We start from the raw sequence: 24,997 nt of genomic DNA on the forward strand, positions 1-24,997 counted from the left end.
AGGATGTTATTTGAAACCTCAAATCCATGCTTCAGGCATGCACCATCTCACCAGCTGCCCACCTGTACACCTGTTGGTCCAACTTGCCCCATTTGTGGAAGAATCAGCAATTCCTACATTGGCCTCGTTAGCCACCTCACATTCATAAAAGTGGAGTGGAAACAAATCACCGCTAATCCTGCTACTTCATGACCACTGTCCTGAAATGTTAACTTTTTTTTAAACAGATCACTCCTGGCCTGTTGAATATTTTTCAGGAATGTATATTTTTAGTAGAAATATTCAGTCTGTCCCAGTTAATTATTGCAACCATAAGAGGAACTCAGAGCTCTGTAATTTTCATTCTTCTTCACAAGATTTTGTTACATCTGTGGCAGTTCTCTACCTCCTTCCCAGCCCAGGGATGGTCCGGTAAAATTGTCAGCGAAATTTCTTGGTGCTCCATCTAATCTACACAACCTGAAACTAATAAAGATAAGACATTCTTATTGTTAATGTGGATGTCTGCTAATATTTTGTTTTGATTAATCTCGCAACAGATCGATGTCATTAATGTACATCCATATCAATCTGCAAGAGTTTAACTTGGCTATAAAAATAATTTATTAAGAATTATATCATATGAGCCAAGCATCTATGTTCTGTGCCACTTTTTATAGAAAGCAAAAGAGATGGCTTGGTAAAATACATTTGACCAACTGAAAACTATCTTCATCAAAAATAACGTAATTCTTGGCCCATTAATGGCTATCAGATTCCTATTTGGGAAAAAAAATCACGGTTTATTGAATTGATAATGTTTAGTATATAAGATGTTATCAAGTAGTTTTAAATTGTTTTTCACGAGTCTAGATTATTTTTGCTAAATTAGTTCATGCTGCGATAATATTTCATACACTATATGTTAACATTTGTCTCAAGGACAGCCTTCATTTAAATTTGCAAAAGTGGAAATAGTGAAGTAAAAGACTGAAACTGCCACTGTCGCCACGAATCTAATCCGTTCCTTTATCTTCGTCACTTCAAGTCACGTTATCACTATCACCGCGCCGACAGCATTCCGCACATGCGCTTTTCAGATAGAAGCGAAATCCGAACTTGACCAACTCTGTTAATCGTTCTTCACATTACTATCATTTAAATTGTTCATCAGCACCCGCTTTATCAGAGAAATGACAGAGTTCGCCGCTAAATCCGCTCCTATGGAAGTAGACAACAGCTCGGAAAAGATTGACATGTCTTTGGGCAAGTACAAGTTTTCCAAAAATTATGTGTACACGTTTTTCTGAAATTTGTGACACGAATCCCCTAAGGCAGCAAGTCTTTATTACAAGGATACAGAATGTGTGATTTTAAATTGATAATTTTGAACTTTTAATGGGATCTTGGAGTAGGTATTAAAGTGTGAGATATAGCTTGAGATCCAAATCGTTGGAGTCAGTACTAAATAAGGAGCGATGATATCAAACACCGTAGCGTCACACGGCTGTGATCATAAATACTGCGGCCGAGGATCGGCGTTGGTTTAAATCTGTTTGACTATCTGCTGGTGTTTGTAATCCGATGGTTTACTGGTTTCTGAGACATTGTGCTGGTGACATGTCTTCTTAAACAAGGTGTTCGCATCCTGTGGTCCACGGCTTCCTTGCTTAATGGTATCGGTGCATGACATTAAAAAAGGGTTGGGAACCCCATGTGCGAATAGTTCTAAAGCGCAATCGTAAATTCAGTAAAATGAAAGGTTTGTTTTCTCTGGGAATTGCACGCTCATAGACTGATGATATCCAAACCAACACAGTCATCTTGGCATGGTCTTTGTTTGGGGGGAAGTGCTTGTCAGCAGCTTTTTCTTCAAGTAGAGAATTGATCGAACAGTTCCAATTATTTTATTAAGAAAGACAATCATTACTTCTTGCATGTACATCATACTTGATGTAGAAAAAACATAACCTTAGCCAGGGTTGGTAAATTAGTGGTATGGGAAGATTAAAAGACGCATCAAAGGATGTGAGGTGCTTTGGTTGAAAATTGCAAAACTCTTACGGGGCTCGACCAGATGGATGCAGGAATGATGTTTCGTTCGCTGTGGACGTCGTCATCTCACTGTGGGTGTTGTACTGAAATGAGGAGAAATTTCTTCACTCAGAGCAGAGGGCTGATGAAATCTTTGGCATTCGTTATCCTGCGGGGCTATGCAGGCTTTGTGTACATACATCTATTGATGCTTCTGGACACATCTTCAGTGATGTTCCTGGAATCATCGGGTGTTTCGGGTCTTTCAACATCATACAGCCTCCTCCAGGTGACCCAGCCAGGGCTGATCAGACCCCAGCTTGTGTCCAGATGGCTAGCTACTTATGACTCCATGGCTCCCCTCTTTTGAGCCACAACCATCTTGAGGCCCTCTCTGCTGCATCGGTGGTACTGCGGATGGCTCTCCTCTTCCTCTCTCCCTCGATGCCCAAAATGCTGAAGGCTCTAACTAAAGAACGGGCTACGAATCCCCTGCAACCAACCTGCACTGGGAGACACCTCGCTCTCCATCCAGCCTGCTGACAGTTGCTGACCAGTCCTGTGTACTTGGAGAGCTTCCTATCAAAGGCCTCCTCCAAGCTATCTTCCCATGGGACTGTCAGCTCCAGCAGCACCACTTGCTTAGTAGACTCAGACACTAGGACAATGTCTGGTCGCAGGGTGGTGGCTGCAATATGGTTGGGGAACTTCAGCTGCCCTTCGAGGTCCACCAACAGCTGCCAGTCCCTTGCAGAGGTCAGAATGCCTGCAGATGTCCTTTTGGCAGGTAACGGCTGCTCCCCAGCTCTGACAAAGGCAATGGCCTGCGTGGAGGGTCGGGACCTCTTTGCCCACTCAACTCCTACGCTCACGGCTTCAGCGATGGTCTTCAGGACCAGATCATGCCTCCACCTGTACCATCCCTCACCAAGTGCCCTTGCGCAGCCGCTGAGGATGTGCTCCAGGGTTCCTCGCTTGGAGCACAGTGGGCACGCAGATGACTCTGCCTTGCCCCATGTGTGCAGGTTTGATGGGCTCGGAAGCACATCGTACACTGCCTGGATGAGAAATTGGATGCGGTGTGGTTTGGCTTTCCAAAGATCAGCCCAGGTCACTCCTCTCAACCGCATTCTCCCGTCTTGTCCAAGCTCCCTGTTGCTTCATTCCCATCGCCTTGCAGGCTCTCATCTCCTCCACTACTGCTCTCACCTCCTCCTGAACTAGACGAGGCCTTTCCTTCCCTCTGGTGTCCATTTGGGGAGTTGGAAAGGATCCTAGCCCAGCCCGGTCTCGTGTGACCACTCCCACCAGCCTCCTGTGACGCAGCCTCACCTCTGCTTCCTGAACAGCTTCCTCTGCCCTCCACTTCCTGCCAGTACTTACTTGCATCCCTGCTCTAGCCACCTTCGGGTCACTTGAGTCCCTATACTGTAGCACTTCTCTGGCTCTTGTTACCTTGAATTCTTCCTCGAAGGATATGAAGGGCAGTTGCAGTTTGTTGTGGTGTCCACAGAGTGCGATGCTGCTCAGGCTCTTTGGCAGCCCCAGCCATCTCCTGAGGTGGTTGCTAACCCTCCTCTCTAAGGTTTCAACTGTCGAGATCGGAACTGCATAGACGAGGAGGGGCCACAGGATTCTGGGAAGAATGCCATGCTGATACACCCAGGCTTTAAACTTCCCAGGTAGGCCAGACTTGTCCACAGATTTCAGCCAGCCATCCAATTCGGTGCAGGTTGCCTGAATGGATGTTGTGTCCCTTAAAGAGCTGTCAAAAACCTTGCCTAAGCTCTTGACTGGCTTTTCTGTGATGGTTGGGATGGCTGTGCCTGCGATGCTGAACCGGAACTTGTTCTCCACCTTCCCTTTCCTCAGTACCATCGATCTTGATTTGACGGTTTCAAACGCATCCGGGCCCAGTCCACCAGCTTTTCGAGCCCTTGCAGAATCCTCCGGCAGCCTGGGACTGATCCTGTGGTGATTGAGGTCATCCATGAATGCCCTGATAGGTGGTTGCCGTTGAGTGGAATTCATTCTGGGCCCTCTGTACTCTGGTTCTGCAGACTTAGTGCGCATGTTCATGGCTAGGGAGAACAGTGTCACTGAGATAGTGCACCCTGTGATGATGCTGACCTCCACCTTGTGCCAGGTTGATGTAATTGCTCCTGAAGAGACCCTCATCCTGAAGTTGCTGTAACAATCAGCGATAAGGTCTCTGATTCTGCTGGGGACGTGATATTTGGTCAGTGTGCAGTAATTCAATACTTTAAAGCAGAGGTTGCTAGATTTCTGGATATTAAGGAACTAGAAGGGTATGGGTAAAGTGCAGTAAAATTGAACTCCAGTAGAAGATCAGTCCTGATCTTTATGAATGGTAAAACAAGTTCACAGAGCCAGATGGGTATTCTCTTGCTTAGAATTTTATGCAGCAAGGTTTGATAGCATGGTGGCCAATGCATTGGTGAAAACTTGATTTTGAACATAGAACATAGAATAGTACAGCACAGTACAGGCCCTTCGGCCCACAATGTTGTGCTGACCCTCAAACCCTGCCTCCCATATAAGCCCCCAACTTAAATTCCTCCATATACCTGTCCAGTAGTCTCTTAAACTTTACTAGTGTATCTACCTCCACCACTGACTCAGGCAGTGCATTCCACGCACCAACCACTCTCTGAGTAAAAAACCTTCCTCTAATATCCCCCTTGAACTTCCCACCCTTTACCTTAAAGCTATGTCCTCTTGTATTGAGCAGTGGTGCCCTGGGGAAGAGGCACTGGCTATCCACTCTATCTATTCCTCTTATTATCTTGTACACTTCTATCATGTCTCCTCTCATCCTCCTTCTCTCCAAAGAGTAAAGTCCTAGCTCCCTTAATCTCTGATCATAATACATTCTCTCTAAACCAGGCAGCATCCTGGTAAATCTCCTCTGTACCCTTTGCAATGCTTCCACATCCTTCCTATAGTGAGGCGACCAAAACTGGACACAGTACTCCAATTGTAGCCTAACCAGAGTTTTATAGAGCTGCATCATTACATCGCGACTCTTAAACTCTATCCCTCGACTTATGAAAGCTAACACCCCATAAGCCTTCTTAACTACCCTATCCACCTGTGAGGCAACTTTCAGGGATCTGTGGACATGTACCCCCAGATCCCTCTACTCCTCCACACTACCAAGTATCCTGCCATTTACTTTGTACTCTGCCTTGAAGTTTGTCCTTCCAAAGTGTACCACCGCACGCTTCTCCGGGTTGAACTCCATCTGCCATTTCTCAGCCCACTTCTGCAACCTATCAATGTCTCTCTGCAATCTTTGACAATCCTCTATACTATCTACAACACCACCAACCTTTGGGTTGTCTGCAAACTTGCCAACCCACCCTTCTACCCCCACATCCAGGTCATTAATAAAAATCACAAAAAGTAGAGGTCCCAGAACAGACCCTTGTGGGACACCACTAGTCACAATCCTCCAATCTCAATGTACTCCCTCCACCACAACCCTCTGCCCTCTGCAGGCAAGCCAATTCTGAATCCACCTGGCCAAACTTCCCTGGATCCCATGCCTTCTGACTTTCTGAATAAGCCTACCGTGTGGAACCTTGTCAAATGCCTCACTAAAATCCATGTAGATCACATCCACTGCACTACCCTCATCTATATGCCTGGTCACCTCCTCAAAGAACTCTATCAGGCTTGTTAGACACGATCTGCCCTTTACAAAGCCATGCTGACTGTCCCTGATCAGACCATGATTCACTAAATGTCCGTAGATCCTATCTCTAAGAATCTTTTCCAACAGCTTTTCCATCACAGACATAAGGCTCACTGGTCTGTAATTACCCGGACTATCCCTACTACCTTTTTTGAACAAGGGAACAACATTTGCTTCCCTCCAGTCCAACGGTACCATTCCCGTGGACAACGAGGACATAAGGATCCTAGCCAGAGACTCAGCAATCTCTTCCCTCGCCTCGTGGAGCAGCCTGGGGAATATTCCGTCAGGCCCTGGGAACTTATCCGTCCTAATGTATTTTAACAACTCCAACACCTCCTCTCCCTTAGTATCAACATGCTCCAGAACATCAACCTCACTCATATTGTCCTCACCATCATCAAGTTCCCTCTCATTGGTGAATACCGAAGAGAAGTATTCATTGAGGACCTCGCTCACTTCCACAGCCTCCAGGAACATCTTCCCACCTTTATCTCTAATCAGTCCTACCTTCACTCCTGTCATCCTTTTTTTCTTCACAGAATCGAAGAATGCCTTGGGGTTTTCCTTTACCCTACTCGCCAAGGCCTTCTCATGCCCCCTTCTTGCTCTTCTCAGCCCCTTCTTAAGCTCCTTTCTTGCTTCCCTTTATTCCTCAATAGACCCGTCTGATCCTTGCTTCCTAAACCTCATGTATGCTGCCTTCTTTCACCTGACTAGATCTTCCACCTCACTTGTCACCCATGGTTCCTTCACCCTACCATTCTTTATCTTCCTCACCGGGATAAATTTATCCCTAACATCCTGCAAGAGATCCCTAAACATCGACCACATGTCCATAGTACATTTCCCTGCAAAAACATCATCCCAATTCACACCCGCAAGTTCTAGCCTTATAGCCTCATAATTTGCCCTTCCCCAATTAAAAATTTTCCTGTCCTCTCTGATTCTATCCTTTTCCATGATAATGCTAAAGGCCATGGAGCGGTGGTCACTGTCCCCCAGATGATCACCCACTGAGTGGTCTGTGACCTGACCCGGTTCATTACCTAGTACTAGGTCTAGTATGGCATTCCCCCTAGTCGGCCTGTCCACATACTGTGACAGGAATCCGTCCTGGCCACACTTAACAAACTCTGCCCCATCTAAACCCTTGGAACTAATCAGGTGCCAATCAATGTTAGGGAAGTTAAAGTCACCCATGAAAACAACCCTGTTATTTTTGCACCTTTCCAAAATCTGCCTCCCAATCTGCTCCTCTGTATCTCTGCTGCTACCAGGGGGCCTATAGAATACCCCCAATAGAGTAACTGCTCCCTTCCTGTTCCCGACTTCCACCCATATTGACTCAAAAGAGGATCCTGCTACATTACCCACCCTTTCTGTAGCTGTAATAGTATCCCTGACCAGTAATGCCACCCCTCCTCCTCTTTTTCCGCCCTCTCCATCCCTTTTAAAGCATTGAAATCCACAAATATTGAGAATCCATTCCTGCCCTGGTGCCAGCCAAGTCTCTGCAATGGCCACTACATCATAATTCCATGTATGTATCCAAGCTCTCAGTTCATCACCTTTGTTTCTGATGCTTCTTGCATTGAGGTACACACACTTCAGCCCTTCTGCCTTACTACCTTTACACCGTTTATTCTGCTTCTCTTTCCTCAAAGCCTCTCTGTATGTTAGATCTGGCTTTACTCCATGTACTTCTTTCACTGCTCTATCGCTCTGGGTCCCATCCCCCTTGCAAATTAGTTTAAACCCTCCCAAACCATGTTAGCAAACCTACCTGCAAGGATATTGCTCCCCCTCGAGTTCAGGTGCAACCCATCCAATCTGTACAGGTCCCACCTTCCCCAGAAGAGATCCCAATGGTCCAAAAATCTAAAACCCTGCTCCCTGCACCAACTCCTCAGCCACGCGTTCAACTGCCATCTCCTCCAATTCTTACCACCACTGTCACGTAGCACTGGCAGCAATCCTGATAACGCCACCCTTGAGGTCCTGTTCTTCAGCCTTCTGCCTAGTTCCTGAAACTCACGCTTCAGGACCTCATCCCTCTTCCTGCCTATGTCATTGGTCCCAACATGTATCATGACTTCTGGTTGCTTTTCCTCTCGTACCAGGATGTCGTGCACCCGGTCAGAGACATCCCGGACCCTGGCACCCGGGAGGCAACAAACCATGCGGGTGTCCTTCTGACATCCGCAAAATCTCCTGTCTGCTCCCCTGACTATAGAGTCTCCAATGACAAGAGCTCTCCTCGTCTCCGTCCCATCCTTCTGCACCACCGTGTCAGACTCAGTGCCGGAGGCCCTGCCACCGTGGCTCACACCTGGTCAGTCGTCCCTGCCAACAGTATCCAGGACTGTAAACTTATTTTTCAGCGGAATGGCTACAGGGGTGCTCTGCACTACCTGTCTTCTCACCTTTGCTTTCCCCCCTCTGACTGTCACCCAATGACCTGCTTCCAACAGCTTAGGTGTGACTACCTCCCTGTAGCTCTCATCTATGACTGCCTCATTGTCCTTTATGAGTCAAAGGTCATCCAGCTGCTGCTCCAGATTCCTTACACGGTCTTCCAGATCGCCCAGCCGTATGCACTTCTGGCAGATGTGACTCTGCAGGAGAGGGGCGTTCCCCCAAGACTGCCACATCTCACATGCAAGGCACATCACCGTCTCAGGAGGCATTGTAAAGACTAACTGGGAGCAAGCTTGTCCTCTGCCTCTTCTCGTCGAAGCGTCTCGAGTCAAAGCCTCAAAGCTCACTCTTTCCCTGGCCCACTCACTCACTGGGTGGGTGAGAAAGGGTTCCACGGAGTTTAAGGAAGCACCAGGACAGAGGGTCTTCAGAAGATAATCCAGAGTGAGTTAAAAATAGTTTTGCCATAATAATGACATGCATGGAGAAAACAATTCAAAGGAGCTCCTCATTTACAGAACAAGCTGAAAATAGCGCTAAAAGATGTTGCAACAGCAATAACATAAATAAACTCATAGAATTCCAGAAGATGTAAAACACAAAAAATGCTATCCAATTCATCATGCCCATTAATAAAAGAAAGCTTCCCAACAAATTATTGCCTTCTGGCTCTGTGGGAAAGGGCTTCATGCATCATTGAAGCAATTGTCATACAGCAGATTTCAAAATCCTATCATTTCCTTACTATCCCTCTAATCCTCCCACCAAATTCTTTAAAGCGGTGTTCCTACTTTTGATGACTATCCTAAAGGAACTAAATTCTTCCAATTAAGCCCTCATCATTTTATATACTTGAATTCAATTTTTCTCCATGGCTATCCTTGTTCGAAAGAAAATAACCCAGCCAATGGAATGTTTCCTTATGGCTAAAAGTTTCTTCTTGCTGCAATATTCTTGTGAAGCCGCCTGCAATTTCTCCAGTGCAGTATTCTCTTCCCAATACTCAAGCTGGGGCCTAACTAGTGTTGTATTCAGTTCTAATACAACCTTCTTGGTCCGATATTCTTTATAGGCATCCATTAGTCTCATGAAACCGTGGATTTGTGCCTTAGAAGGTTTCCAGGGCGCAGGCCTGGGCAAGGTTGTATGGAAGACCGGCAGTTACCCATGCTGCAAGTCTCCCCTCTCCACGCCATTGATGTTGTCCAAGTGAAAGGCATTAGGAACCTATACAGCTTGACACTGGTGTTGTTGCAGAGCAATGTGTGGTTAAGTGCCTTGCTCAAGGACACAACACGGTGCCTCAGCCAAGGCTCGAACTTCGACCTTCAAATCACTAGAAGAACGCCTTAACCACTTGGCTACACGCCAACACATATTCTATATCTTGTCTATAAATAAAAAGCATCCTTTATGTCTTTTTATCTACTGAATTGACATTGCATTTGGTGATATGTTCCTAGATATTTTCACATCTACCATTGGACAGGAGATACAGAAGCCTGAAGTTCCACACCACCAAGTTCAAAAACAGCTGAGGCTGTCATCAGGACTCAGTGATTATACTCTGCTTCCTGACACTGAGCCAATTTTAAATCAATCTTTGCTCTGCTCATGGATCCCATTGCTTTTCTTTTGTTCATTAATTTGTCGTGTTCACTCGTCAGAAGCCTTGCTAAAATCCATGTAGACTACATCAAACAGTCTTCCTTAATTGAACCTATTTGTTAGTCAGGCATGACCTTCCCGAACAAATATATTTATCCCTAAGTTATCTGTGCCTTTCTAAGTCAAGGTTTAGACTATTTTATGGACTTGATTCTAATAATTTCCCACAGCTGAAGTTATATTAACCAACTCTAGAAGGGACAGTTACTCCTAAACTGGAAGAGGGCTAATATACTTTTTTTTTCTGTTTAGAAGTCTATGGCTAATGGTCTACTGCAGGGATCAATACTCAGACAGTTTCTTACAGAAACATCTGCATGGTGCTATTGTAAATATTATTGTAAGTTTGTAACTTTGTAAGTTTGTGCGATTGTAAGTTTATTGTAAATATCAATGGCTTGGTTGAGAATGTTGTAGGTATGATTATCAAGTTTGCAGATGACATAGAATTGGTGGTGATGTGGAGAGCAGTGAAGGTTGTCTAAGGCAACAGCAGGATATAAATCACAATGAGATGACATTGGGAAAGATTTCCAGTTTGTAGCAGAATGAGGGAGGTGGCCTGATGCATGTTCTTTTTTTTCCCCTAAAACATCAGCATACATCTTTTGCCTCTACAGATGCTGCTTGACCAGTTGAGTTCTTCCTGCATTTCAGTGACTTGCATCTGTGTATAATATACCCCTTCTGGTGACTATTACTACACTGAGCCATCTTGAATGGATATTTTGAGGCCAATGATTACTGTGTCTTTCGTGATAGAATGCTCTGCCTTTTGACCTACCTGGTTCCAGCTGAGTTACTTGTGGTGCCTTTGTTACAAGCTCTGAAGAGAAAGACCACACCACCATTACTGTCTCTGTGGGCTCTGTGGTTACACCTTGAACCATGACCTGAGAGAAGATGCTTCATGTTTTTAAGTGTCATCTCCAATCACGCCATCCAGTATACTGCCTTGAATGTTAGGCCTGCTGGTTTAAGCAGCACCAGCTATATTCTGTTATTTGCCAATCATTACATTAAGCAATCCTATTACATCTGGTCTAAAAGAGTCTAGAAAAGACATTCATTTTCCAGTGTACTTAATTTGATCACATTTTCTCTGGCTGTAGTTGTCCAATATCTTCAGAATGGAGTGTCACTTCAAGGTTTACATTGTCCTTGACATAATAGTTTGTGTGTCCACAATGTCCATCTTTGGTCCTACTACCTGCTGCAAAATTATCTTCTCCTTGTGCAATGTAATATTTCTCAGGTCTGTGCTCTCTTCTTGTACCTCAACAAAATATTTCTATCGTTCGAATTTGGCCAACTTCTCCTCAATTGGGCAACTCACGTTGGTCAACAAACTGATGAAAGCTGTCTTGGATAGTGCTATCAAGTGGCACTTACTCATCAATAATATACTTGCTGACATCCATTTTGGATTTCACCAGGACCACACTACTTCAGTACCTTTCTGCAAGGCTGAATTCCAGAGGGTAGATGCCCATGACCACCTTGATAAAATTGAAGTCAATGGAAATCAAAAGGAAAACATTCTATCAGTTGGAGTCATACCTTGTTCAGAGGAGGCTTACCTTAGTTGTTGGATGTCAATTATTCCAGGCTCAGGACATCACTACAGACTTCCAGTTGCTTCGTCAACAACTTTCATCATAAGAAGGAAAGTGAGAATATTTGCTGACATGTACATTGTTCTGTTCCACTCCTCATCAAACAAAGTAATTCATGTCTGCATTAAGCAAGACCAAGGCATGGGCTGGTATGTGAAGCAATATTCTCAACATCAAATTGCCTGATAATTAATATTTCAGCCAAGGAAGTTTCTAATCAGGTATCCAGTGTTTGAGTTCCATGTCCCCCTCTACTATCAACATCCTGAGTGTCACTATTTATCAGAAATCTGACAGGAGTGAGCATAAATACTGTGGCTATGAGAGCATGTCATAGAGTGTTCCGTGGCACCTCCTGCCATGCTTATCCCTTTCCACAAGACACAAGTCAGGACTATGATGGAGTACTCCTCACTCATCAGAATCGCGCCAACACAAACACATAATGTGAAGTGTCTACAAAATGCACTTGTTAATTGGCAGCCTGTTCTGTCAGAGAGTACCTCTCAAACTGATGAAAGCTACCACAAAGAAGAATAAGGAGACGAGACAAATAGGAACACATCATTTGCAGGTCCCTATGTCCAAATGCAGCAAGATACAGGCAATATCCAGGCCTGTGTTAATAGGTAGCAAGTAACCTTTGTGCCACATAATTCCCAGGCACATTATCATCAACGGGCAGTAATCATACACCAGGGACTGAACTGGAGTAGCCATATACAATCTGGAACAGTATGGCTACAAGACCAGGTCATGGGCTATGAATACTGCAATGAGTAACTCATTTCCTAGCTCTCCAAAGCCTGTTCACAAATCAGAAGTGTGATTGAATATTCTGTACTTGCTTGGGTAAGTGCATCATGAGCAACACTAATGAAGCTCAATGCCATGCAGAACAAAGCAACCCATTTTATGGACACCACTTTCACAACCATTCACTCTCTCCACCACTGATGTGTAGCAGTAGTATTTTATACCAGCTACACTGCAGCAACTCACCGAGACTCCTCAGACAGCATCTTCCAAGCCCTGCCTTTCACCAGCTAAAAGGACAAGGGCAGCAAAATCATCAGAACGCTATCACCTGCAGGTTGTCTCCAAACCATATACCATCCCGGCTTGGAAATATATTGTTGTTTCTCTACCGTCACAGGACAAAATCCTGGAACCTTCCCTGACAGTATTTTGGGCAGACCTGCATCTCGGAGATTCAAAATGGCAGCTTAGCACCAGTTTATCAAGGACAATTTGGGATGGACAATTATCTCAGCTTGGAAAATCCATATCGCTTGAATGAATAAAACAAACTCACATGTCATTCTGGCTTGGAAGCATATTCCTCTTTCACCAATGTTGCACTTAAATAGCAGATCACTGTGTTCAACAGCACTATGGGAACTGCAGAATTACAAAAAAGTGGTTCACCACCATCTTCTCATTAGGGATGAACAATAAATATTGTTTGCTTTCAGTAATGCTTCCATGCATTACTCATCCCAGATCATTGTCTTGCTACTCTCACATGTAGAAACCCCCTGCCCATGTCACCAAATGTAATATCTGTAGGTTTATTTTATGTTACTGCATGCATAACTAAATGGAAAGAATACACTTTATTGAAGATGATTGAACTCACTGCCTAGTTACAATGAATCCAGCATACATAGGTTTTGATGACCAGAGTGTTTAACTTTCCCCATGTGTTGCTGAAATTCCTATTTGTTTCACAATTTTTCTTTTTTCTCTTTCCTGGGTTTCTTTTCTTTGCAGTGTTTTACTTGATTTCCTATATACATTGTATTTTATTGAATGTGCAAATGCATGCGTTTAATGTGTAAAATTATTTAAATTTCTATATTATCGCCAACCAGTATGTACAATTAAAGCTGATCTTTTCCAATAAATGCTAAAATTGGTATTTATGAGCACTTTTAACTAACTTCCAAGCAGGTTAAAGTTCCTTCATGTGGAAATTGTTTCTGATTTTGTAACCTTTGTATTTTTCACTCTCTCATGAAGGCTGTTAGTGTAGATAGTAACTGTGATGCATGCTTCTATGATTCTGTGATAATGTTCTTATTATTTCATGGAGAGCTTATCATTTAGCATTATTTCACAGCCAGATATGCCCTTAACTTGGTTAAATATCCAGTTTTCCTTTGGCTGACCAAAATAAGGGGAAATAATTGAATTTTGTTTTCCTATAGACAAATCAATATTCTGCATAATATTTGGCAGCATTTTCAAAGTTACACTGTAGTTACCATGTTAACAATGTTTATGCATTATTCAGATGACATTATTGAACTGAATAAAAGGGAAAACAACTCTACAACATCTGCAGTAAACAAGACAAGAGAACAACAGAAAAGGCAATGGAATTCACGCCCTCGCAACCCAACAATTCAGCCAGGGCAAGGAATGCAGCAGAATGTACAAGGTAAACTTATCTTCATCAAAACTTTGCAATTGAAATCCAAAGAATTGTACAGTTTATCTAACCTTGCATTTTTTGTTGGCACATTTGTGTTCCTATTATGTTTAATATGAGAAATTGAGATGTTTAGCACTTTAATTTGGAAATGCTATTCAAAATCATGTTTGCCTATCTGTGCACTTTTTACAGGATGGAGGAGCAGCAATATATTTGCAAGGTAGCATATTGTGCAATATATGAAGGAGGGAGGAAAGCTAAAGACAATTCTCTGGCGTCTGAAACCTTAGTTGTTCTTGGCAAGAGGCCTAAGAATTGGGATGTGCCATTAGAACTGTCTTTGCATTGAGTTGTTGATAAATGTTGAAGTCATTGTATGCTTCAAAGATGAAGGGAGTGAATAATTAGGGTAGTGGATGGGTTGTCAGTCAAGTGGGCTTCTTTGTCCTGGATAATGTTGAACTTCTTGAAAGTTCATCTAGGCAAGTAGAGAAAACTTCATCATTCATCTGACTTCTGCCGTGTAGATGAATATGGTGGGTAGGTTTTGTGTCAGAAAATGCAGAGGAGGCTTGACCCAAAAGCAGTGCAGTGGAGATGCTTTAGCATTTAGCAGTGAGCAATAACTTTGATAATAACTGCAAAATAATAAACCACAAAGGGCCACAAAACAAGTGCAAACAGGTACGAAACACCACAGACAGCAAGGTAACTGAAAGCTACAAGTAATTGGTTAAGGCTGGCTGGTTCAGTGGATGAACATCAGGGGCTGTGGATGAGAGCTTGGTTTAAATAAGCTGCAGGTGATGAGTTGATGAGTTGGAAATGAGTGGCAGATGATTCTTGTTAGATGGGTGGAGACTGGAGGTGCTGGCCAGTGCAGGCCTGACAAATGGAGTATCAGAAAGTGAGTCAATCCCTTTAACAATGGGATTTATGTGGTTGGCTCAGTTGAATTTCTAATTATTTCAAAAACATTGATATTTATGCATAGCCATGGTAATTTCATCGAATCTGGTTTGACAGTCCCTTGATAGAGATGATCATTGCTGGTACTTCAGCCTATATATTGTCTCAGCCTTGTTTTGATTTAATACAAACAGGTTAAGTCAGTGGGCAGAGATAGGGGAAAAGAGGAAAGTGTTGGAAAATGTGATATTACCGTCTTTGACAGGAAAAAAATTAATAAAGAAACGTATCTAAATGGTGAGAAATTGTAGAGTACGTTTATTTGATTATTGCTTGGGGAAATTGAATACAAAAACAAGGAAGTAATGATTTCAGTTGTACAAGGGGATTGCTGAGATCACATTTGGAGTATGTGTGTAGTATTGATCTTCTTACTGAATGAAGGATATTCATCTAACAGAGCAGTTAAAAAAGGATTTATTAATCCAACACCTGGAAGGCATGGAATGCATTACGAGGAAAGGTTAAACTTTTACTTTATACTTTATTGTCGCCAAACAATTGATACTAGAACGTACTATCATCACAGCGATATTTGATTCTCCGCTTCCCGCTCCCTGGAGTACAAATCAATAGTAAATATTAAAAATATAAATTATAAATCATAAATTGAAAATAGAAAAATAGAAAGTAAGGTAGTGCAAAAAAAACCGAGAGGCAGGTCCGGATATTTGGTGGGTACAGCCCAGATCCGGGTCAGGATCTGTTTAGCAGTCTTATCACAGTTGGAAAGAAGCTGTTCCCAAATCTGGCCATATGAGTCTTCAAGCTCCTGAGCCTTCTCCCGGAGGGAAGAGGGACGAAAAGTGTGTTGGCTGGGTGGGTCGTGTCCTTGATTATCCTGGCAGCACTGCTCCGATAGCATGCGGTGTAAAGTGAGTCCAAGGACGGAAGATTGGTTTGTGTGATGTGCTGCGCCGTGTTCACGATCTTCTGCAGCTTCTTCTGGTCTTGGACAGGACAACTTCCATACCAAGTTGTGATGCACCCTAGAAGAATACTTTCTATGGTGCATCTATAAAAATTAGTGAGGGTTTCAGGGCAGGGGTCCCCAACCTTTTTTGCACTGCGAACCAGTTTAATATTGACAATATTCTTGCAGACCAGCCGACCGGGGCGGGGGGGGGGGCGTGTTCAAGTAGGGAGAAACTCACCTCAACATGTCTTTTACAGTCAGGGTTGCCAACTTTCTCACTCCCAGATAAGAGACAAAAGTACCAGTCAAATACTGGACACTTGGGTTTTCCCCGAGAAAGACTACCATGACCATGAAGTCTTGCGCGGGCACCTCTGTGCACATGCACATATGTGACGTGCGCATGCGTGTACGTGCCGATTTTTTTTTCCACAAATCGGTTTTGGCTTAATCTTCCTGACTGTAGTGTACATGCATTATTTCTACTTTATATAGGCTGTGTATTTATCATATCATTCCTGCTTTTACTATATGTTAGTGTTATTTTAGGTTTTATGTGTTATTGGTATGATTTGGTAGGTTATTTTTTGGGTCTGGGAACGCTCAAAAGTTATTCCCATATAAATTAATGGTAATTGCTTCTTCGCTTCACACCATTTCGGCACGAAAGGTTTCATAGGAACACTCTACCTTAGCGGAGGAAATACGAGATAAGGGCGGTCCTGTATGGGACAATCCAATTTAGCCAAATATATGGGATGTCCCGGCAAATACGGGACAGTTGGCAACCCTATGTTCAAGTCCAACAGTGCAAGACAGGGAATGAGGAAAGGTGCAGCTGACTCATATCATTTCCTCGCAGCCCGGTAGCACATGCTTTGCGGCCCGGTACCGGTCCACGGCCCGGTGGTTGGGGACCACTGTTTTAGGGGACAGGCCAAATTTCTTTAGCTTTCTCAGGAAGTAAAGGCACTGGTGGGTCTTCTTTGCAGTGGACTCTGCTTGGTTGGTCCAAGTCAGGTCATTTGTGATACTGACCTCGAGGAACTTAAAGCTTTTGACCTGTTCCACTTGCGCACCACTGATGTAAATTGGGTCGTGCGGTCCGCTACTCCTTCTGAAGTCAACAGCCAATTCCTTCGTCTTGCTGACGTTGAGGGATAGGTTATTGTCTTCGCACCATGCCACCAGGTTCTTAATTTCCTCTCTGTACTCAAACTCATCATTACCCAAGATACGGCCTACAATTGTTGTGTCACCAGCAAACTTATATATTGAGTTCGATGGAAACTTGGCTACACAATCATGGGTGTTGTTACGAGAATACACATAAAATTAAGATGTTTGCTGGCCTGGGCTAGCATCAGTGGCATCAGCAGTTGGTCTGCCACCTGCCCTCAGGGGAAGGAGAGATAAGGAACAATGGAGCAGCGTCTGGAGATGTGTAATGAAGGGATGTGGGAGGAAGAGCTGTCTGGAGCGGCTCCCCCCTTTGAACCCTGAACTGTTTGAAGTGATGGACAGGCGATACCCCAGCAGGGGGATAAAAAGGGACAGGTTCGCTAAGACAGACACACGCCACCCGAGGTAACGAGACCCTGGAAGCGGTGCGCTTCTCACGAGTGGGTGAGAAGTGCCAGACAACGACAAGGGTGGAAAGGTACGATCAGCGGGAACCCGGTGTGTGTCCGCCCTTGCCTGGGTGCCGGGTTCACTGCAGAGGATCGACCGCATCTGGAGGAGGGGTCACAGTCGGTGACCTCAGGTGACATCACCAAGGACCCGCCCAAATGCTGTTTGTGAGCCATCTCGCTGGTCTGTGAGTGAAGCTGTGCTGAATGATGAGTTGTTCCTATTCTATGTCTCTCTTCCCCACCTTGTCCATCGCCATGACAACGATTACTGCGAACTGAACTACTAAACTGGACTGAACTTTGAGTCATTTTGAAATTGGTCATTTACCCCTAGACAACGATAGAGCTTGATTGATGCTGTTATCTTAATTCTGTGCACATGTGTGGTTATCATTGTTGAATTGTTGCATTTATTATCCTTTCGATTACTGTGTTGCTTGTTTCTTTAATAAAACTTTCTTAGTTCTAGTACTCCAGACTCCAACTGAGTGATCCATTTCTGCTGGTTTGGCAACCCAGTTACGGGGTACGTAACATAAATGGGGTTCTCGTCCGCGATTTTGAACGCTAAATTTGGGACGGAGTAAATTGATTGGGTTAAAATTCCCGAAAGAAAGAAAAGACAAACAGCAGAAATGGAGGTTGAGGAATTTATAAAGGCGCCGACCTTGGAGGCATTAGAGGATGCCAGGAAATCGGAATTGATAGCTGTGGCCAAACGGGTGAATCTTGCTAAGGTGAAGTCGACAATGAGGAGAGAGGAGATACACAGAGCTATTGTAGAGCACTATGTATCTAAAGGTGTGTTTCCCCAAGGTGAGCTGGGGGAGGTGTCTATTGAAAAACCTGCTGGAGACGCGGTACAGGTACAGCTTGAAAAACTGAGACTCGAGCACGAGTTCCGGGTACGGCAGTTAGAAAGGCAGGAGAAAGAGAGAGAGAGTTAGAAAGGCAGGAGAAAGAGAGAGAGTTAGAAAGGCGGGAGAGAGAGAAAGAGGTAGAAAGGCAAGAGAGAGAAAGACAGTTGGAGAGAGAAGAGAGAGAGAGGGACAGACAGTTGGAGAGAGAGGAGAAACAGAGGGAAAGGGAATTTGAGCTGGAGAAGTTAAAGATAAGGGCCGAGCAGGGGCTCGTGCCGAACCAAGGTGGAGGGTTCCGGGCGACCCAGGAGGTTAGGCTGGTTCCCCCATTTGACGATACCGATGTGGATCGGTACTTTCTCCATTTCGAAAAAGTGGCCATAAGTCAGGAATGGCCGAGGGATAAGTGGGTTGTCTTACTTCAGAGTGTACTGAAAGGGAAGGCCCAACAAGCTTACTCCGCTTTATCCGCGGAAGATGCCCAGAAGTATGAGGTGGTGAAGGAGGCCATCCTCAGGATTTATGAGTTGGTCCCGGAGGCATACCGTCAGAGGTTCCGGAATGCGAGGAAGCGGTGGGACCGCACGTATTTGGAGTTTGCTCGTGAGATGCAAACATATTGTGAGCGTTGGTGCGCCTCGAAAGGGGTAGAGGGGGATTATGACAGACTGCTGCAACTGGTTCTGATTGAGCAGTTTAAAGGTTGTGTCCCTGAGGGTATGAGACCCTACCTCGATGAGAAAGAGGCAGCCACGTTAGCCGCAACTGCTAAGTTAGCGGATGAGTATGCGTTGACGCATAAAATGAAGGTTGCCCCAAGTAAAGGCTACCAGAAGGGTAGTCAGGACGGTGGGGAGAGTCCGCCGGAAAAGTCAGAAAGTAAGCCGGGGACTAGTGAAAAGGATAAGGTAGACCGGGAGCAGTCTGGTCGGAAGTCTCCTGGGGTCGTCTGTTATAATTGTGGGAAAGTCGGACACTTTGCGTCCAGGTGCTTTGCCCCAAGGAAGGAGACGGGGAAAGGAAAAGCGGAAATTTTGAATGGCTGTATCGAGCTGTTAAGCGAACCGCTAGGGAAGGACAGGTCTGAAAAAGTCCAGGAAGGGCGCGAGAGGTTTATCTCGGCCGGACTGGTGTCAATGAAAAAGAGGTTAAAACCAGTTCCAGTGCGGATCTGGAGAGACACGGGAGCGTGTCAGTCACTAATACTGAAGAGTGTATTAGAGTTTAGCTCAGAGACCCAGACTGGGGAGGTAGAGGTCAAAGGTGTTGGGGAAGGGACAGAGTCAGTCCCTTTGCACCAGATACATTTACAGAGCAACCTGGTCTCTGGACTAGTCACGATCGGGGTGAGGTCCGAATTACCGATGAAAGACGTGGAAGTCTTGCTCGGTAATGACATCGCCGGAGGAATCGTGTTCCCAGTCGTGAGATTGACTTGTCAGCCTGCCAGCATGGAGGCCCCGCCCGCGATGGTGAATTTGGCTGAAACATTTCTGCCAACCTTGTATGAGACAGGGTGTAGTGAGATAAGAGGTAGTGAGGGAGCTGGGACGGACGTAGCAGTAGCCAGGAAAGAATTTGTGCAGACGCAGGAGCGAGACGAGGGGCTGATGGTTTTGGCCGAGACCGCTCTCTCTGACACAGCCTTGACAAGCTATTGTGCGGATAAGGAGGTGCTGAGGAAGAAAGGGAAATCAAGTACAGCATCCGCAGATGAGGAGTGGGGGGTGGTGCAAAAGAGTTATGGGGATGAGGTTTTTAACATGGCCCACGAGGTACCCCCCGGTGGACATTTTGCGGTGCTGGAGGAAACAGTTGGTGGAATCATGAAAGAGATTTACCGGCTGCCCAGGGGGAAAAATGTTATTGATCATGACCGACGCGAACTGAGACGGTCACCGGCTTTTGATATGCTAACAAACCTAGTCGGTGTTAGCGTGGAAATCAATGAAGCTAGGGGCCCCCTGCTAAGAGGAAAAAAACATTTTGAAAAGATTAGGATGGGATCGGTCAGATGGGAGAAGGCTATTGTTTTGGCCAGGTCTACTGATAAGGTCTCTCCCTTAATCCCCGAAGGAGTAATTAAACGACTCGCACCCATGTGTTTGATTGTCCCGAGGAAATGCAAAGAACTGGGACGTTGGGTTATGTCTGTTACAATAGGGCAGCCAAGTAAACAACACCCATATTTTTCGAGTAATTCAGTGACTAAAGGGCTGATGAACACAGAGGTGTGTATTGGCAATTTAACACGGCTGTCTGAAGCCAGTTTGATAGTGAACCTTGAAAAAAATGAATTCGGCCACACGAGAGTCACTTACCTGGGAATTGTGGTGACACAGGGGCAGCTGGCAGTGATGCAAGCTACAGTGCAGGCTATCGCTGACCTCCCAACCCCGACAGACAAGAGGGCCCTCAGAAGGCTTTTGGAGATGGTGGGGTACTGCAGGAAGTTTTGCAATAACTCTGCGGTCAATACCCGTCCCCCTCCTACTAAGCCCTTGCGAGAGAAAATTGAGTCGGAATGGGACGACCCTTGTTGTTGTGGTCCGGGACAAAACCAAATGAGAGGTTACATTGGTCGCAATTCATCAGTGCTTTTGGCCACTATGAAGTTTGCTGAGTTGGAGCCTGGTCTAAGGGATTATTAATAACACGTGTAAAAGGAACAGAAAATGTGATGACTGTCTGTCAAGGTGTTGACAGCTTCAAATTCTCTGTATTAGCTAAATAACTGTTAAAGATGTATATTGTGTATGTATCAGATAATGTAGTCATGTTTGTAATTTTTACCTCCCGGTAAAAATCCTTAAAGGGGGGAAGTGTTACGAGAATACACATAAAATTAAGATGTTTGCTGGCCTGGGCTAGCATCAGTGGCATCAGCAGTTGGTCTGCCACCTGCCCTCAGGGGAAGGAGAGATAAGGAACAATGGAGCAGCGTCTGGAGATGTGTAATGAAGGGATGTGGGAGGAAGAGCTGTCTGGAGCGGCTCCCCCCTTTGAACCCTGAACTGTTTGAAGTGATGGACAGGCGATACCCCAGCAGGGGGATAAAAAGGGACAGGTTCGCTAAGACAGACACACGCCACCCGAGGTAACGAGACCCTGGAAGCGGTGCGCTTCTCACGAGTGGGTGAGAAGTGCCAGACAACGACAAGGGTGGAAAGGTACGATCAGCGGGAACCCGGTGTGTGTCCGCCCTTGCCTGGGTGCCGGGTTCACTGCAGAGGATCGACCGCATCTGGAGGAGGGGTCACAGTCGGTGACCTCAGGTGACATCACCAAGGACCCGCCCAAATGCTGTTTGTGAGCCATCTCGCTGGTCTGTGAGTGAAGCTGTGCTGAATGATGAGTTGTTCCTATTCTATGTCTCTCTTCCCCACCTTGTCCATCGCCATGACAACGATTACTGCGAACTGAACTACTAAACTGGACTGAACTTTGAGTCATTTTGAAATTGGTCATTTACCCCTAGACAACGATAGAGCTTGATTGATGCTGTTATCTTAATTCTGTGCACATGTGTGGTTATCATTGTTGAATTGTTGCATTTATTATCCTTTCGATTACTGTGTTGCTTGTTTCTTTAATAAAACTTTCTTAGTTCTAGTACTCCAGACTCCAACTGAGTGATCCATTTCTGCTGGTTTGGCAACCCAGTTACGGGGTACGTAACAGTGTACAATGAGTACAGCAGGGGGCTGAGGACACAGCCTTGTGGGGCACCAGTGGTCAGAGTGATTGTAGAGGAGAGCTTGTCCCCTATTTTTATAGCCTGGGTGACAATTCAACACGTACATCAGCTCTGCTGAGCAGATTATGTTTCAATTCAATTAGCATCCGGTCGACCACAGAGGAATGCATCTGGATTACGAGTTGGTATCAATCGTTATTGGCAAACACAGGCTAGAAGTCCCAGAGTTAGACCAGCTGGAAGAAGACCTCCCACAGCATCCAAACGAGTGAGTCTTTTAAACCATAAGCTTAACATTTATCAGTTATTGTAAATGAATTAACCGACCATGTAAGACCTTACTCCGAACACAAAAAAGACCATATTTTGAAAACATGAAGAATACAGAAATGAATTTCCAATGTTCTTTATTGGATTTTCAGCAAATTGCACCCATTTGGAAAGGAACTCCAAGGGTCACACCAGGAAGAGCACAGCAGGCCAGGAAGAGCTTCAGACCTATAAGACAGGGGCCTCCTCAAATTTTGAAAAGAAGGTAATAATCACTAACGGTAAAGGTAAATCAACTTTACCCTTTCAGTGTCTTTTAACTTTACAGCCAGACTTATAAAATACCATGTTCATAACATTATTTTTCTGATATTGTGATGGTACCTTAAGGTGGCAGTGGAAATAATGAGGAAACAGGAGAACAAGAAAAATAAATTTGGCTGACAAGCATACAGCTATAATTTTTTTTTCAATCTGTTCTTTTCCTGAGTTGGGTTAAGTTGATCAAGATCGATTTGAAGGAACAAGAATATGTTTGATATCATTCTGTTTCTAAACATTTGCCATTCTGTTCCTAAACATTTGCAAACAATTTACATTGAAACTAAAGATCATTGTTAAAGACAAGCTGTTTAGGTTAGCCATGACGTGCATATGCGGACCTCAATTTACCTATAGTATGTTCAGGCATGATACTTGAGCACATATAGAATATAGAACCTTACAGCACAGTATAGGCCCCTCCGCCCATGATGCTGTGCCAACCTTTTAACTACTCTCAGAACAATCTTGCCCTTCCTTCCTAAACTGCACTCCATTTTTCTATCTTCCACATGCCTGTCTAAGAATTTCTTAAATACTCCTAATGTATCTGCTTCTACCACCCTCCCTGGCAGGGCATTCCATGCATTCAGCACACTCTGTGTAAAGAAAGAAAGAAAGAAAGAAAGAAAGAAAGAAACAAACCTTACCTCTGACATTCCTTACCTCCCCTCCCCCCATACTTTCCTCCACTCTCCTTAAAATTAACTCCTTCGTATTAGGGAGAAGAGGCTCTGGAAATATACCCAATCTATGTCTCTTATCATCTTGTACACCATTTGTATGATTCACTTCAATCTGCTTTAAATGCACATTGACAGATTGTCATCTCTTTTTTGCACAAAAATCTGTGTACTCTCTGAAATGGTCCAGTAGATCATGTACTTGTCAGCAAAGAAGCTTTCAAAGACTTATTTCTACAATTTGGTTAAATTTTACCCATGATTCCAGATCACTTTTCATATGTAGACTGTATGAAAACTGGCTAAAACCTTTTCTCTCAAGGGAGCAGGTATTAGCTTTTTCTTACCCACTTAATACAACTTTATTCATGAGTTGTAAATGTTTTCATGACCGTTCCTGTCCCCCGTACAGTGGTTAAATTTTGTCCATCTCCTTCCCCAATATTTGTTCTAGACCTTCTTTAATACTAGACTTTTCTCTATCTTGCCTGCAATTTCATATTCAGTTACTGGAAAGTCCTGTTTGATCCATTTTCACATCCAACTTCAGAGTTTCTGTATGGTAATGATAAAGCTGATTTTTAAAAATTTCAAGCTGAATACTACTTTCAATTTATATTTTAAGAACTGAAGCCTGGCTCCTGTTTATGACCAGAAGCTAAACAAAACATATAGTTGGAAGTTTACTTACAAAGGCACTAAGATCACATTTCTTTCCCATTCTGATGTTTGTTCTGAACAAAAACTGAACATCTTGACCATGTCTGCAATTGAAGCATTGAGTTTCTGCTAGAAGATTGGCTGATTGGAAATTGGCATTAACGTGCAGGTGTACAGATGTACCTAATAAAGTAGCCACTGTGTGTATAAATGCATAGTTAGAAAAACAAAGTAACGTGTTCCCTGCTTAATAATCTCCTCTAGAAATCTAGTAAATCTACTTTGTGTTGCCAAAATGACATATACCCTGTAAGTTGTGATCTTACCAAAGTTATACACACAGGTACCAAAACTTCCTTGCACTCAACTCCCTTGCAATAAAGGCCTAGGTGCTATTTATTTTCCTTTCTGTGAGCTGTATCGCATGCTAATTTTCTGTGAAATAGCTCTCTTAGATCCCTTTATGCTACGAGATTTACATTCCCTGCTGTTCTGTTCCAGAATGCTTCCTGTTAAAGCTAATAACCTCACATTATTATCTTCCTCTTTTTTCTGTCCACATTATATATCCGTGTTACTTTTCAGAGTATTCATATACCTTGCACAGCCCACTTGTAACTCTCTGCCAATCAAAATATATCTTATCATTCCACTACTCTTGTTCTGTCCTTTAAACTATTCCTTGTTGATAGGTTACCCTCAAACCTATGAAGTCATATGTCAGGCAAACTTTCGTGTGACATCTTAACTACGATCTTTAAAAATCCAGGCTTATTGCAATTGCAGGCACCCTTTTATCTGCAACCGGTATCCTCAGTTTTTAAAAAATGCATTTAGTACTGCCATTTATTTTGCTTTAGTATATCAAGTTTGTCTAAGTGCAAAAAGCTGGAGGAAGAAGTCAGCGGAGCAAACAGTATCTGTTGGGGGGGGGGAGGTGGGGGAATTGTGGACAGTCCATCCTGAAATGTTGACAATTCCTTTCCCCCTGACAGACGCTGTCCAATCCACTAACTTCCTCCAGCTGTTTGTCTTTTGAAAGGGGTAGTTTATGTTTGGGTTGAAGTAGGACTGGGAGTTTCAGGGAAGATAGCCATTATAAAGAAATGAAGGG

General features: G+C 44.1%; 1 protein-coding gene across 3 annotated transcripts in view; it reads left to right on the top strand.

Annotated features, from left to right (window-relative positions):
• Window positions 1–1,087: 1,087 nt before the first annotated feature.
• LOC134353323 (UAP56-interacting factor-like) overlaps window positions 1,088–24,997 on the top strand; it is an 87,855-nt gene continuing 63,945 nt past the window's right edge. For all 3 annotated transcript variants that reach the window (XM_063061359.1, XM_063061362.1, XM_063061361.1), the window contains exons 1-4: window positions 1,088–1,245; window positions 13,733–13,879; window positions 22,093–22,217; window positions 22,372–22,484. In XM_063061359.1, coding sequence (XP_062917429.1) covers window positions 1,173–1,245; window positions 13,733–13,879; window positions 22,093–22,217; window positions 22,372–22,484 — 458 coding nt within the window. In that variant the 5' untranslated portion in view covers window positions 1,088–1,172. The remainder of the gene's footprint in view (window positions 1,246–13,732; window positions 13,880–22,092; window positions 22,218–22,371; window positions 22,485–24,997) is intronic.

Source organism: Mobula hypostoma, chromosome 10, assembly GCF_963921235.1.
Source record: "Mobula hypostoma chromosome 10, sMobHyp1.1, whole genome shotgun sequence".
Taxonomy (NCBI): domain Eukaryota; kingdom Metazoa; phylum Chordata; class Chondrichthyes; order Myliobatiformes; family Myliobatidae; genus Mobula; species Mobula hypostoma.